Below are 15,748 nucleotides of genomic sequence, written 5' to 3' on the forward strand. Positions count from 1 at the left end.
TTTTTAATGTGTGCACACAGTCGCGTGTACCATGCCGCTATTAAACCAGTTCAGTGCTATTTTCTGCCTCCGTGGAAGTGCACTCTGTTCTCTACTGCATGTGTTGTGTGGCTCAAAAACAGTCATTTAACATTATTATTTATTTATTTATTTTTTTTTGTCTTGATGGATCACTTTCATTGTGTACAGACGCTGCCGAGTCTGGCTGTGGTAAAGGCTGCCCTGAACGAAACGCTGTGACTCGTTAAACTTTTAAAGCTCCGGTTGCTCTGATCACGTCCGCTGATTTGATCAGACTGATCGATAAGGTCGTCTGATGATCGCACCGACATGCAGCGAGTGAGCGTTTATTTTAAAGAGTCACAGCTCTTTTCAGCTTTGATCAGACTGATCGATCAGGTCGTCTGATGATCGCACCAACATGCAGCGAGTGAGCGTTTATTTTAAAGTCACAGCTCTTTTCAGCTTTGATCAGACTGATCGATCAGGTCGTCTGATGATCGCACCGACATGCAGCGAGTGTCGATCAGACACACACACACACACACACACACACACACACACACACACACACACACACACACACACACACACACACACACACACACACACACACACACACACAGAGAGAGAGAGAGACACCGACCTGCTGTTTCTGTTGTGTTTCTGGATTTCTGAGTTGAGGTTCGATTCCCTGTTCTGAACACACAGGTGCTGTGGGCTGTGTGCTCATGTTTTCATGTTCTCCAGCTGACACACTCAGTTTTTGGTTATGTACAGGAGTGCAGTGTTGCACAGACATGCATGCACTAACGCTGTGCTGCACAGACCTGCTTCAAACTGTCCAGTGCTCTACGACGAAGAAAATTAAACATGCTTAATTTCTTCCGTCCTACGTACGTAGCCCTCAACATACTGCTGCCCTTGAGAAAAAACTCCACGTGACGTGGGCGGAGAGCTGCTCATTGCAGCACAGATGATACGCTGTAATGAGCAGCTCTACGAATACGCCAATGTGACAGGGGCTCATACCAACAAAGTAGAAAAGTCATCCATCATATGATTTTCACGGAAAATGCCATTTTAAATATGATAGGGTTCCTGTACACTGAATATATTGTTGTTTTTTAAAGTAAAGAAGTGTTTACAGGTCCAAGCTATATGACAGGACCACTTATTTTGCAGTGCCTGTCCAGAGTTCGCTGGTCACTAGTATGACTGAGTTATAATGTATGTAACTGCAAGGATGGCCTAAGCTGTGGGTCACCCCTCTGAGTCTGGTCTGCTTGAGGTTTCTTCCTCAAAAAGCCAGAGGGAGCTTTTCCTTACTACTGTCACCCACGTGCTTGTTCAGTGGAGTTGGTAAGGTTAAACCTTACTTGTGTGAAGCTCCTTGAGGCAGTATCGTCGTGATTTGGTGCTAGTATGTCTCTTCGGCTGCTCCCTTGTTTGCACTTGCATTTGCCATAGCAAATCTGAGGTGGATCTGCATATTGATTTGGCACAAGTTTTACACAGGATGCCCTTCGTGACACAACTCCACATTACATGCAGAAATGTGGCTTTGAACTGGGAACCTTCCACATTGAAACTAAGTGCATTAACCACTTGGCCAACACCCCTGCTAAATTTGGCACTATACAAATAAAAATAAATTTAAATTATAGCGCAGCAGGCAGCATCTCGACTCCCAGTTACTAATGTATGTTGATCCAGAACATGTGTGGTGCACTGATCAAATGATGCTGATCTTTTCCAATCTTGAACAACAATCTTTCACTGACTGCTTGGGTTGTGGTGGTGGTGGTCTACTCTGCAGCCACACTGAACCCACTTTTGAAACAGGAGATACCGGTAGAACAGCTGGTAAAGTATGTGACAATCTGAGTCTGGATCCAAAACAGTTATCAACAAGAAACTTAAGATATCAGTTTGAAGAACTGCAATGACTATTTTGTACAACTGGTATTTGTCTTTTTCCTTTTTTGCTTGGGGTCACCACAATGGAGCTGCGTGTTGATTTAGCATGTTTTACATAATGTGCCCACCTGGAAGCAACTCCAGAAGTCTATGAAAAATGGAGAACATATGGTCTTCAACAAGGGATGTTTTATTTTGGAGGCAATCACACAAACTGTGTATGACACCATGCTGTCAAACTGGATAACTGATTAATAGTAACTTGTAAATTCCACCATAGACTATATGAAATTGTGCAGGATATTTTTCTCCATTTTGTCCACATACCATACAAGAAAAACTGTAGATATCATTACGGCGGCAACGTAACATCCTAACCCTAACCCTAACTTTAACCCAAAATAGCCCAAATCACCCAAATATTACAGCTGTACATGAACCAAAAGAATAAGTGAAACAAGAAATGTTTATTGATATGAAGGGAGTTAAAAAAAAAAAAAAAACTCTTCCGTAAGAGAATCAAACCTGTCTCCCAAATGACAGGCGAAGATAACCACTACACTAACGAGGAACTAGAAAAACACACCGAGTAACAGAACATCAATTACGCTGGCTGCCATAAGAATAGCCCCAAGATCTGCTTTCTGGTAAACTGGAGCTAAAATTTCCTGTGTTGTATTTCAGAAAATCTTTTCTATTACACTGATTACACCATAACGCTGTGACTGGTGATCCAACAGAAAAGGTTGCACTATGCACAATTCTATAACAGAGCTGTCATTGGAGTTTTTGGTAAGTGTGGAAATGCAAGAAAATTTTAGCTGTGAGAAGGTGGACCAATGATTGAATGAAATGGTAAATGAAGTTGTTAATTACGTAAATTGTAGAATTATTAAGTATGTAAATTGTAGAAAGGCCCACCCAGGGACAAGAGTTGTGAATAGCTAAACTCGTTGTGCATCACATCAGTTGCAAACACTAATTGCTCTATGTCTGATTGAATTGTCCTTGTCAAATAAACAAATAAATGAAATATTGGCTTCCTTGCCAGTCTCTACACACATGTACCCACACAGTATTATATTTATTTTATAACTGTAAATTACATATTGAGTGACTCTGACTCTGGCGCAAAGCAACGCCGTGATGAAGCCTCACAGGACATGTTCTGGCATGTCCAGGCTCATCCACAATTTCTCGGTTAGTCACACGACTGAAAACCCAGCGACAGCCGTCTGAAAGCCATCTCAAAGCCGTCCTGTGAGACCAACACGGAGGTGGTTTTGTGCCGCGCCATGAGCGGCACGGTGGCGCATCCGTCTGCTTTTCTTTCCATGAAAAAAACTCCTGTAACAGTGGAATGTGCCAAAAAAGTACTGATGTCCACGTCTCCTGCCATTTTTGTGTAAGTCAGACGACGTCCCGGATCAACAAAGCCTTCACGTTGGAAATGATCTGGTTGTTTCAGCGGGGTTTCAGCCTGTCGATCGGCTCTCGGAGCGCGGTGCGCTCTCAGCAGCTGTGGGCGGTCTTTAAACTGGCTGGAGCACTCCTTAATCTGTGTAATCCCCATAAAATCGTCCCTCAAAGCCATTTGAATTTTCCGAATGGTTACCACCTGGAGGTCTCTCACAGTTTCTGGAAAAAACTGATGCAGCAAAGCTCCAAATCGTTCAGACATTTATTCGCAATAAAAATCCGACGAGAGGGGTGGACCACTGCTCACACAAAGCCTGCTCACAGGTGAATGATGCAACCGACAGGCGTGAAAAAAACTCACGCATGCGCACGAAGGTTCAAGCTTGGCTGATGCAATCACACGTGATTCAAATCCATATGGTTTTTGAAAAAATAAAAAGGTAGGATACTTTTCTAACAGACCTCGTATTTATATAAAATCCTTATGTTTAATTATCCAATTATTCATGAGCTCTAAAAACTGAGGGACTGTCCAAAAAAATGCCTCTAATTCTACAAAAGTTAATGTGGCATTTTATGTTAATGAAGCAGCTACTTTTCTGGCATATTGGAACAACTGAGTCACAATTTGCTAATGTGTATTTGTGCCATGCTTCTGTAAATGGTCTTCAAATAAGTAAGATGTAAGAAAAATATTTGTTTCTTTTAATCTATCTCTTCAGTTTTATATTGCATATCTGTAGAAACAGTCTGGCCTCAGAATCTTTCATATGCAAATCTTTCATATGCAAAAGTTTGGGCACCCCTGATAATTTTTATGATTTTCCTTTATAAATCATTGATTGTCTGGATCAGAAATTTCAGTTAAATTTATCATATAGCAGACAAACACACTGATATTTGACAAGTGAAATGAAGTTTCTAGTATTTACAGAAAGTGTGCAATAATTATTTAAACAAAACTGGGCAGGTGCATAAATTTGGGCACCCTTGTCATTTTACTGATTTGAATACATTTAGCACTAATCAATGGAACACAGAATTGGTTTGTTAAGCTCACTGACCCTTGACCTCCTTACACAAATAAATCCAATCATAAGAAATGGTATTTAAGGTGGCTATTTGCAAATGTTTCCCCTCTTTGCATCTCTTCTAATGAGTGGCAACATGGGAGCCTCTAAACAACTCTCAATGACCTGAAAACAAAGATTGTTCAACATCATGGTTTAGGGGAACAATACAAAACGTTATCTCAGAGATTTCTCCTGTCAGTTTCCACTGTGAGGAACATAGTGAGGAAATGGAAGACCACAGGCACAGTACTAGTTAAGGCTCAAAGTGGCACGACAAGAAAAATCTCAGATAAGCTGAAGCGAAGGATGGTGAGAACAGTCATAGTCAACCCAAAGACCTGCTCCAAAGACCTACAACATGATCTTGCTGCAGATAGTGCCTTTGTGCATCTCAACTATACGATGCTGTAATGCAAAGGAAGCCTTTTCTACGTACACGCCACAAACAGAGTTACTTGAGGTATGCTAAAGCACATTTGGACAAGCCAGTTTAATTTTGGAATAAGGTGCTGTGGACTGATGAAACTAAATTTGAGTTATTTGGGCATAACAAGGGGTGGTATGGATGGCTGAAAAAGAACACAGCATTCCAAGAAAAACATTTGCTACCTACAGTATAATTTGGAGGTGGTTCCATCATGCAGTGGGGCTGTGTGGCCAGTGCAGGTACTGGGAATCTTGTTAAAGTTGACGGTCACATGGATTCAAGTCAATATCAGCAGATTCTTGAGAACAATGTTCATGGATCAGTGACAAAGGCATTCATGCAGAGGAACAAGTACAACATTCTGGAATGGCCATCTCAGTCCCCAGACCTGATTATTATTGAAAATCTGTGGTGTGATTTTAAGTGGGCTGCCCAGGCTCAGAAAGCAACAAACCTGAGATGTTTTGTAAAGAAGAATGGTCCAAAATACCTTCAAACAGAATCAAAACTCTCATTGGAAGCTATAGGAAGTGTTTATAGGCTATTATTTCTGCAAAAGGAGGATCTACTAAATATTGATGTATTTTTTCTGTTGCGGTGCCCAAATTTATGCACCTGCCTAATTTTGTTTAAAGAATTATTGCACACTTTCTGTAAATCCTATAAACTTCATTTCACTTCTCAAATATCACTGTGTTTGTCTGCTATATGATACATTAGCTGGGGTACCTGGCACTGCCAGGGTTAACCTGTTTTATACATAGGCCAAATACCAATCATTTTAATCAAAACAATTGCCCATTTGTTTTTGTAATGCTGATGTCTTACAAATGTAATATTTAATGGGCTAAAGTTTGTCCAGCAGAACTATAAGAGGTGGACTCCCAAAACTAAGTGGAAATACTTGGTTAAAAGACAAACACATTTGAAGTCCTTCATGCAGACTTTATTTTGCAATCAAATTTATAACAAAATTACACACAAAAGATAGGTAACAGTAAATGTAAATATCAATGAATCAAAATTGAGGTAGTGGTGTATGTCACTGTTTTTACATTGCAATTTTACAAACATAAAATGGCTTTAAACAGCAATATTTCGTCATGAAATTCACTTAGTGTTTTCTGACCATTAGTTTTGAAGAGCCTCTTGATAGACAATGTTCCTTGTCATGCCACCTGGTGAGTGGACGTACAGCTGTTCTAGGTTACCAACCCTGGAGCAGCCGACATACAACTGGACGTGGGAGAGCACAGGCTCTGCCAGATTCAGTCCAACCACATTAAAGGACTGTCCCTGAGCCTTGTTGATGGACATTGCAAAGCTGGGTTTGACTGGGAACTGCAGACGCCTGAACTCAAATGGCATGTCTGATAAGTGGAATCCTTGGTATAAAGACATCTTCTCCCTTGGCCTCCAGGACTCTTGGCATCAACTTCTTAATTGTGAGTTGCATTCCATTGCAGAGCTTGGGTGGGTCGAGATTCCGCAGGAGCATGACTGGAGCACCAACTTTGAGCACCAAGCTGTGTGGTGGGAGGCCTGCTGGTGCCGGGCTATTAAAGAATTCAACTGGGTAGTTAACTACCTCATCTGGATCGGGCACTGTGTCAATTGACATGTAGCTGGAGGCCTGTCCTGGAAGCTGGGCCAGAAGCTTAGCATTGATGTCATCCACTGCCAAGTTCTTTGGAGCAAGGATAGCACGCTCACTCAGCCAGTTGTGGTTCTGGTAGTTACAGTGGAGGTTTGGAAAGACTTTGGCCACCAACTCACATACGTCATGAACAGTGGGACCAAAGGGCAGCTTGACCTGGTCACCCAGAGTGTCAGGTTGCCCAGTAACTGTAAAAGATAAATAGATAAAGAGAATAGATTAAAGCATTAAATTATTGGTTGCCCAGTAACCATTAAGATTAAAGTGAAAGTTCTTTTTGTCTAAGATTCCTAGGAATAATGATTAAAGCAGAATTAATTAAAGTGAAAGTTCTTTTTGTCTAAGATTTCTAGCAATAATGATTAAAGCTGAATTCTGTAACAGATCTATAGATTATATCTAGCAGTAATGATTAAAGCTGAATTCTGTAATAGATAAATAGATAAAGAGAATAGATTTTGGCATTAAATTATTGGTTGCCCTTAATTGTGTCTTTAGGAAGTAAAAGATGTCTTACCTTTAACCTTTATGTATCTTGCCAGCTTTTTCTGTCTTGTCATAAATGGTGAAAATACAAAGTTTTCAGACAGCAAATCTTCAAGCTGTACTGGGTTGTACACCAAAGGTAATTATATTTTACAGATTCAATATAATGTTATGTTGAATCAATAACTTCTTTGGTTGATTTTATTCAGACAGGAAGGCAAACTGGGTTGTACAGGACAGTCAGGTGCTTAACAGTTGAGAACAGTTGAGAAACCACATGGTACAACACTGTGTGGTCTTACATAAAAGGCTATTTCTTACATAAAAGGCTATTTTGGGGGTAATTTTCAGTTCAACCTTTTAAAAATAGTACCGGTTTGTTCCCCATGTCATGAGGATTCAGAATATATATAGTTTTTGGGCTATATATTATAGTTTGGGTGGAGTGGAATTAGAATTGACCACTTTATACTTTTTGTACTCAGGCTTTCTTGATGACATCATCAGGATGGGAGGGGGGATTAGAATTCTAACCACTTTCTAATTGTTGTACTCAGGCTTTCTTGATGACATCATCAGGATTGGGGGGGGGTGGAATTAGAATTCTGACCACTTTATACTTTTTGTACTCAGGCTTTCTTGATGACATCAAGGAACCATAAAAGATAAATAGATAAAGAGAATAGATTAAAGCATTAAATTATTGGTTGCCCAGAACATTACAAAAATGGTACCAGTTTGGTCCCCATGTCATGAGGATTCAGAATATATATAGGTTTTAGGGCTACATATTATAGTTTGGGAGTTTATCCCGGACAGACAGACAGACAGACCACAGACAGAATTTGCCCTTTATGTATAGATTTAACTGCAAATTGCTGATCAAAACCAATGATTTATAAAGGAAAATCTTTGGAAATCATCAGGGGTGCCCAAACTTTTACATAGAACTGTAGCTATTTTTTTAACAAAACATTTGAAGAAAAAAAAAAAGGGTACTCAGACATGTTTACGAGGGCTGTCAATAAAGTATGGTCCTTTTTATTTTTTTCAAAAACTATATGGATTTCATTCATATGTTTTTACGTCAGACATGCTTGAACCCTCGTGCGCATGCGTGAGTTTTTCCACGCCTGTCGGTGACGTCATTCGCCTGTGAGCACTCCTTGTGGGAGGAGTCGTCCAGCCCCTCGTCGGAATTCCTTTGTCTGAGAAGTTGCTGAGAGACTGGCGCTTTGTTTGATCAAAATTTTTTCTAAACCTGTGAGACACATCAAAGTGGACACGGTTCGAAAAATTACGCTGGTTTTCAGTGAAAATTTTAACGGCTGATGAGAGATTTTGAGGTGATACTGTTGCTTTAAGGACTTCCCACGGTGTGAGACGTCGCGCAGCACCCTCAGGCGCCGTCGTCAGCCTGTTTCAAGACGTGCGGACGGATTGCAACGTCGGCTCGCAGCCGCCGCGATGCTCCGCCACAGGAAAAACACCTCTGTTGAAAGCCTTAAGGACAAGTTGGAACATGTCCAGCTGTTAAACAATTTCTCATATACTCACTCCACTGAAAGCCATCAAAAGCCGCCTGGATTTTACAAATGGTTATCAACACGGAGGTGTTTTTCCTGTGCCGCCGCACCGCGCCAGCTGCGTCCCGACGCGCGGACCCGTCCGCACGTCTTTCATTAAAAAAATCTCCTTTAACAGTGGAATATCCGGATAAAATGCTGAAACCGACTTCTTCTGAAACGTCTCTGTTCTCTCACGACGTCCTGGATCAATAGAGCCTGAAATGTGGAGGTTTTCAGCTTGAAACAGGCTGACGATGGCGCCTGAGAGCGCTGCGTGACGTCTCGCACTGTGGGAAGTCCTTAAAGCGACAGTATCACCTCAAAATCTCTCATCAGCCGTTAAAATTTTCACTGAAAACCAGCTTAATTTTTCGAACCGTGTCCACTTCGATGTGTCTCACAGGTTTAGAAAAAATTTTGATCAAACAAAGTGCCAGTCTCTCAGCAACTTCTCAGACAAAGGAATTCCGACGAGGGGCTGGACGACTCCTCCCACAAGGAGTGCTCACAGGCGAATGACGTCACGGACAGGCGTGGAAAAACTCATGCATGCGCACGAGGGTTCAAGCATGTCTGACATAAAAACATATGAATGAAATCCATATAGTTTTTGAAAAAAATAAAAAGGACCTATACTTTATTGACAGCCCTCGTATTTTGTGACATATCGGGACACCCAATTTTCAAGCTTCAAACTTGAGCCATTTTGCTGGTCTGGTTAACTGGACAGAGTTTCTATTTACAGATATGGATCATACAAATCTATTAATTGCCAAATGAATGGTATACTGGCTTTGGTTTGTTTTTTTAAATAAGGTCTTATATTTTGGTGTTCACATATGTTTAATTTCTGTCAAAAAAAATCTCAAAATCCAAGTGGTTGAAAATATAGCAGAGTCATCTGATTATCAAGATTGCAGTGATAACTGCTCAGAAATATAGCAAGCTGTAAAGTTCAATCCTCTCCTCAATATGCCTAAGCCAGAACAATATTTAATGTTCATTCCAAATTACTCCCTCCAAATTCCGTCAAGATTTAAAATACATGAACACAACCTTCATTATCAAGTGCATAAGCAGCAAAAAGCTATGACTCAGCAGGATTGGAGCTCAATAACAGTCAAAAATGAAATGCATGATTCCAAAATCCCAATTGAGGTGCATTCATCATCTCTGAGTTTCTTCATAAGCTGAATATCCCTGGAAAATATTGATAGCAAATCAGATGTGAGTGGGGTCAGCATGCACTGTTTTGATTTATTTTATTCACGTATGTCAGTTTTGACAGTTGATTCACATATGTCGTATTACAGCCCATTCTGCCCTCCAAACTTTTCAGTTAGTTTCTCCTGTGCTTGACTTCCCAAAAATGACTGTCAGTGACTTGAACCACATTTGTTATGGAAGTTGTTTATATTTACATCTAAAAAAAAACTTCAACACAATGTTCTCCCCCAGGTTTGAGAATTCACTCCTCCTGTCACGTATATGTATCACATTAGCAAACTGTGACTCAATTACCATTGGAAATATCTTCAACTGAAAGTTGTGATGACACAACTTCAGTTTGACTTCTGATGGCAATGGCATGGTGCTATGGGTCAAGTGTTTCAATCGTGGCAGTGGCTAGCCGTACATAGCCGTATTCATATAGTGAAGTTCTGTTTGTACATAGCCTCTCTGTCAATTATAGGTCATGTGATCATGACGTACTTGCATATGTATTTGATACATAGATTCCTAAACTATGTTAACCGCAATCATTAATCATAACTAATTCAATCTAATTCAATAGGTTAATGTAAGGATCGTTTATATGAAGTGGCTATTACTGTATGTTACCTTTTCCACCCCTTCATATGGCATCCAATAACAAACTGGCATGGTTATCAAAAGCTAAAGTGAGACATCATTAAAGCTGTACAGGAGGCGACTGACTAATTTTGAGATCAAAATAAAACAAAGGGTTATGGTTCAGGTTGTGCATGAGCCATTAAAGTGGAATAGTTTAAATAATGGGTGTCGTACTAATGCCAATTTGGGGTTTGCATACAGTGGGGAAAATAAGTATTTGACCCCCTACCAACCAGCAAGAATTCTGGCTCTCACAGACCTGTTAATTTTTCTTTAAGAAGCCCACTTATTCTGCACTCTTTACCTGTATTAATTGCACCTGTTTGAACTTGTTACCTGTATAAAAGACACCTGTTCACTCACAATCAATCACACTCCAACCTGTCCACCATAGCCAAGACCAAAGAGCTGTGTAAGGACACCAGGGACAAAACTGTAGACCTGCACAAGGCTGGGATGGACTACAGGCAAGCAGCTTGGTAGAAGACAACAACTGTTATGATTATTTATTAGAAAGTGGAAGAACCACAAGATGACTGTCAATCTCCCTCTGTCTGGGATTCTAGGCAAGATCTCACTTTGTGGCTTAAGGATGATTCTGTGAAAGATCAGAACTACATAGGAGGCCCTGGTCAATGACCTGAAGAGAGCTGGGACCACAATCACAAAGATTACATTAGTAACACATGATGCTGTCATGGTTTAAAATCCTGCAGGGCAGCAAGGTCCCCCTGCTCAAGCCAGCACATGTCCAGGCCCGTTTGAACTTCACCAGTGACGATCTGGATGATCCAGAGGAGGCATGGGAGAAGGTCATGTTGTCAGATGAGACCAAAATAGAGCTTTTTGGAATCAACTCCACTTACCATGTTTACAGGATGAGAACAACCCCAAGAAAACCATCCCAACCGTGAAGCATGGGAGTGGAAACATCATACTCTGGGGGTGCTCTTCTGCAAACGGGACAGGACGACTGCACCGTATTGAAGGGAGGATGGATGGGGTCATGTATTGTGAGATTCTGGCAAACATCCTCCTTCCCTCAGTAAGAGCATTGAAGATGGGTCGTGGCTGGGTCTTCCAGCATGACAATGACCCCAAACACACAGCCAGGGCAACTAAGGAGGGGCTCTGTAAGAAGCATTTGAAGGTCCTGGAGTGGCCTGGCCAGTCTCCAGACCTGAACTCAATAGAAAATCTTTGGAGAGAGCTGAAACCCCAAACCTGAAAGATCTACAGAAGATCTGTATGGAGGAGTGGACCAAAATCCTTGTTGCAGTGTGTGAAAACTTGGTGAAAAACTTGGTCAAGAACTAGCTCTGTTTTCTAGGAGGTCAAATACTTATTTTATGCAATAAAATGCAAATTAATTATTTAAAAATCATACAATGTGATTTTATGGATTTTTTTTAATTCTGTCTCTCACAGTTGAAGTGTACCTATGATAAAAATTACAGACCTCTCCATTCTTTGTAGGTGGGAAAACCTGCAAAACTGACAGGGGGTCAAATACTTATTTTCCCCACTGTAGGTACCAGAGTGGCAGCAGCCTATTTTATATTATGTTTTTCCATCAGGTGTGAAAAGGTGTGATCACTTGTCCAATGTAAATATGGTCGAAGAACAGATCATGATCACAGGCAGTGATATTTGTTAAACCCCTTGAATTAAATCTGGAAGTCTGACTGTTTCATTTTAACTCCATTGTGGTGGAATACAGAAGCAAAATTACACATCGTCTAACACTATCGAAGTGCCACGAACTCGTCTAACCATTCTCGTGTTGAAATGTCACTAGCAAAATAATGAGTTCCATTTTAAACACAACCACCTAAACCAACTTCACCACCAAAGCAGAATTTTCACTTTTTTAGAGCGTCGCAGAATTGTTTTTAGCATGAGGGCTAGCTGGAGCTAGCTGATACTGACTCACTTGATTCAGTTTATTTCGCAAACTTATGAAAAATATTCAGCATTAACAGAACTCTATTATGACAGTAAAGAGTTAGTAACCGCTAGTGTTACCAGACTAAAGTGAAGCGAACAGTATTTATTATTAGCGGTGTTTGTGTCGTCGGTTTACCTGCTGAATGTTCTGCTTTCTCCCTCCTGGCAGCACTTATATCATAAAACCCCAGCGTCTCCGGCAGTCCTGAATTTATGCCGAGCTTGGATGACCTGTTCAAATCCTCCCACGGCCGTTTCTGTCTCTTCTTAAATTCAATTTCTGCTTCTTTCTCCTCTGACAGCTCGCTCCTTGACAACAAATCCGCCATCTTTACTTTGGCCGCCCCGCCGATCGGGAGCCTCGCGAAAGACACCGCCACAGAACGTGACGTAAGGCTCGGGGTTGCGTTCAGCAACACAAAACGTTGACAAACGTTTTCGAACAGAAACAGTAGTGAACGCTAACAAAATGACAGACTTAAAAATATACTAATAAAAGCAAAAGTACGCAAAGGCTTACACTACAGTGACATGAGTAACTGTAATTAAAGCTTTGGTAACGGTCTTTTAAAAAATTAATATGCCTAGCCCTTGCATTACACTCAGGTATGAGAGCGCTAGCAGGGAACTTCCCTGTGATCAGCAAAACAAACCCAGATCCGCAGTCTCATGGTCCAAATCACAAGCTACGAGGCTACCTTTTCCCTTACTTTGGTGCACTAATTGACCCTACCGTCACCTAGAGATGATGGTGACAAGCAGTTGGCTGTGTCCAAGGCGTGCATGCTATCTTAAGCTGTCTTGTAAGTCACTACAGAGGTGTTATCTGGTTACAAAAGCAATCAATCAATCAACTTTTTTCTTATATAGCGCCAAATCACAACAAACAGTTGCCCCAAGGCGCTCTATATTGTAAGGCAAGGCCATACAATAATTATGAAAAACCCCAACGGTCAAAACGACCCCCTATGAGCAAGCACTTGGCTACAGTGGGAAGGAAAAACTCCCTTTTAACAGGAAGAAACCTCCAGCAGAACCAGGCTCAGGGAGGGGCAGTCTTCTGCTGAGACTGGTTGGGGCTGAGGGAAAGAACCAGGAAAAAGACATGCTGTGAAGGGGGGCAGAGATCTAACAAAGATAGATTGATCATATTTAAGATTGAAGCATTGAATAATGGTAGGACTTCCTTGAGCAGCCTGGCAGGAATGGGGTCTAATAAACATGTTGATGGTTTGGATGAAGTAACTAATGAAAATAACTCAGAACAATCGGAGAGAAAGAGTCTAACCAAATACCGGCATCACTGAAAGCAGCCAAAGATAACGATACATCTTTGGGATGGTTATGAGTAATTTTTTCTCTAATAGTCAAAATTTTGTTAGCAAAGAAAGTCATGAAGTCATTACTAGTTAAAGTTAATGGAATACTCAGCTCAATAGAGCTCTGACTCTTTGTCAGCCTGGCTACAGTGCTGAAAAGAAACCTGGGGTTGTTCTTATTTTCTTCAATTAGTGATGAGTAGAAAGATGTCCTAGCTTTACGGAGGGCTTTTTTATAGAGCAACAAACTCTTTTTCCAGGCTAAGTGAAGATCTTCTAAATTAGTGAGACGCCATTTCCTCTCCAACTTACGGGTTATCTGCTTTAAGCTACGAGTTTGTGAGTTATACCACGGAGTCAGACATTTCTGATTTAAAGCTCTCTTTTTCAGAGGAGCTACAGCATCCAAGGTTGTCTTCAATGAGGATGTAAAACTATTGACGAGATACTCTAACTCCCTTACAGAGTTTAGGTAGCTACTCTGCTCTGTGTTGGTATATGACATTAGCGAACATAAAGAAGGAATCATATCCTTAAACCTAGTTACAGCGCTTTCTGAAAGACTTCTAGTGTAATGAAACTTATTCCCCACTGCTGGGTAGTCCATCAGGGTAAATGTAAATGTTATTAAAAAATGATCAGACAGAAGGGAGTTTTCAGGGAATACTGTTAAGTCTTCTATTTCCATACCATAAGTCAGAACAAGATCTAAGATATGATTAAAGTGGTGGGTGGACTCATTTACTTTTTGAGCAAAGCCAATAGAGTCTAATAATAGATTAAATGCAGTGTGGATGTTAAAATCGCCCACTATAATTATCTTATCTGAGCTAAGCACTAAGTCAGACAAAAGGTCTGAAAATTCACAGAGAAACTCACAGTAACGACCAGGTGGACGATAGATAATAACAAATAAAACTGGTTTTTGAGACTTCCAATTTGGATGGACAAGACTAAGAGACAAGCTTTCAAATGAATTAAAGCTCTGTCTGGGTTTTTGATTAATTAATAAGCTGAAATGGAAGATTGCTGCTAATCCTCCGCCCCGGCCCGTGCTACGAGCATTCTGACAGTTAGTGTGACTCGGGGGTGTTGACTCATTTAAACTAACATATTCATCCTGCTGTAACCAGGTTTCTGTTAGGCAGAATAAATCAATACGTTGATCAATTATTATATCATTTACCAACAGGGACTTAGAAGAGAGAGACCTAATGTTTAATAGACCACATTTAACTGTTTTAGTCTGTGGTGCAGTTGAAGGTGCTATATTATTTTTTCTTTTTGAATTTTTGTGCTTAAATAGATTTTTGCTGGTTATTGGTGGTCTGGGAGCAGGCACCGTCTCCACGGGGATGGGGCAACGAGGGGACGGCAGGGGGAGAGAAGCTGCAGAGAGGTGTGTAAGACTACAGCTCTGCCTCCTGGTCTATTTTGTCCCCGCCGAGCTGCTGAGAGCAACCATTCTCTTGCCACTGCAAAACACCCACTCTGATTGAAAATAAATTCAAGTTATCACTTTGCCTCTGTTACTTGCTGTGGCCAATGGGACTGTAGGATATGAGTGTGTTCCATTTACACTCAGAAGGCGGAATTTCCCAGTTACGTCCCCACAAGAACACCTCCTGAAGTCAGAATTTCAACTTCTCAACTTGATCAAACCCCACACACTCCAAGGTCACAAAATCCAACATGGCTGCTATGTGATCAACAGTAGTGGAAGCTGGAGTTTTTTTTTATGTTTTTATACTTCTGTCTCTTTTGCGTCCAGTTCAATAAATCATTACACACAGTATAGTCCAACTGTCCGAACACGTTGCTGCAACATTTTCTTGCATGAAATACAGCATGAAGTGTTGTTTATGAACTGGTGCCGCAAGCATTGACTAACCCGAAAGAAGCTGCTAAAAACAATGACTGTCCACAGCATGCTAACTGAGCGGTAAATTAAAGCATTAATTTAAGTTCTGTTCCATCGCTTCTCTTATACTCCAAAATCTCAGAAGTGTCCAACTTATTTTCTGGGTTGTGGTGCTTGTATGAAAAATGGAAGAAATTTACCTTGGACGTGAAGTCAT

The 15,748-nt window shown here is 40.8% G+C and overlaps 1 protein-coding gene across 2 annotated transcripts in view; it reads right to left on the minus strand.

Annotated features, from left to right (window-relative positions):
- The window catches only part of tapt1a (transmembrane anterior posterior transformation 1a), a 46,417-nt gene extending 33,706 nt beyond the window's left edge, over nucleotides 1-12,711 (minus strand). The window contains exon 1 of one of the 2 annotated variants that reach the window (XM_034182052.1): nucleotides 12,488-12,711. In XM_034182052.1, the coding sequence (XP_034037943.1) occupies nucleotides 12,488-12,680 (193 nt within the window). In that variant the 5' untranslated portion in view covers nucleotides 12,681-12,711. The remainder of the gene's footprint in view (nucleotides 1-12,487) is intronic. The other variant, XM_034182053.1, reaches the window with a different exon arrangement.
- Between the last annotated feature and the right edge of the window lie 3,037 nt (nucleotides 12,712-15,748).

Source organism: Thalassophryne amazonica, chromosome 11, assembly GCF_902500255.1.
Source record: "Thalassophryne amazonica chromosome 11, fThaAma1.1, whole genome shotgun sequence".
In the NCBI taxonomy this organism is placed as follows: Eukaryota; Metazoa; Chordata; class Actinopteri; order Batrachoidiformes; family Batrachoididae; genus Thalassophryne; species Thalassophryne amazonica.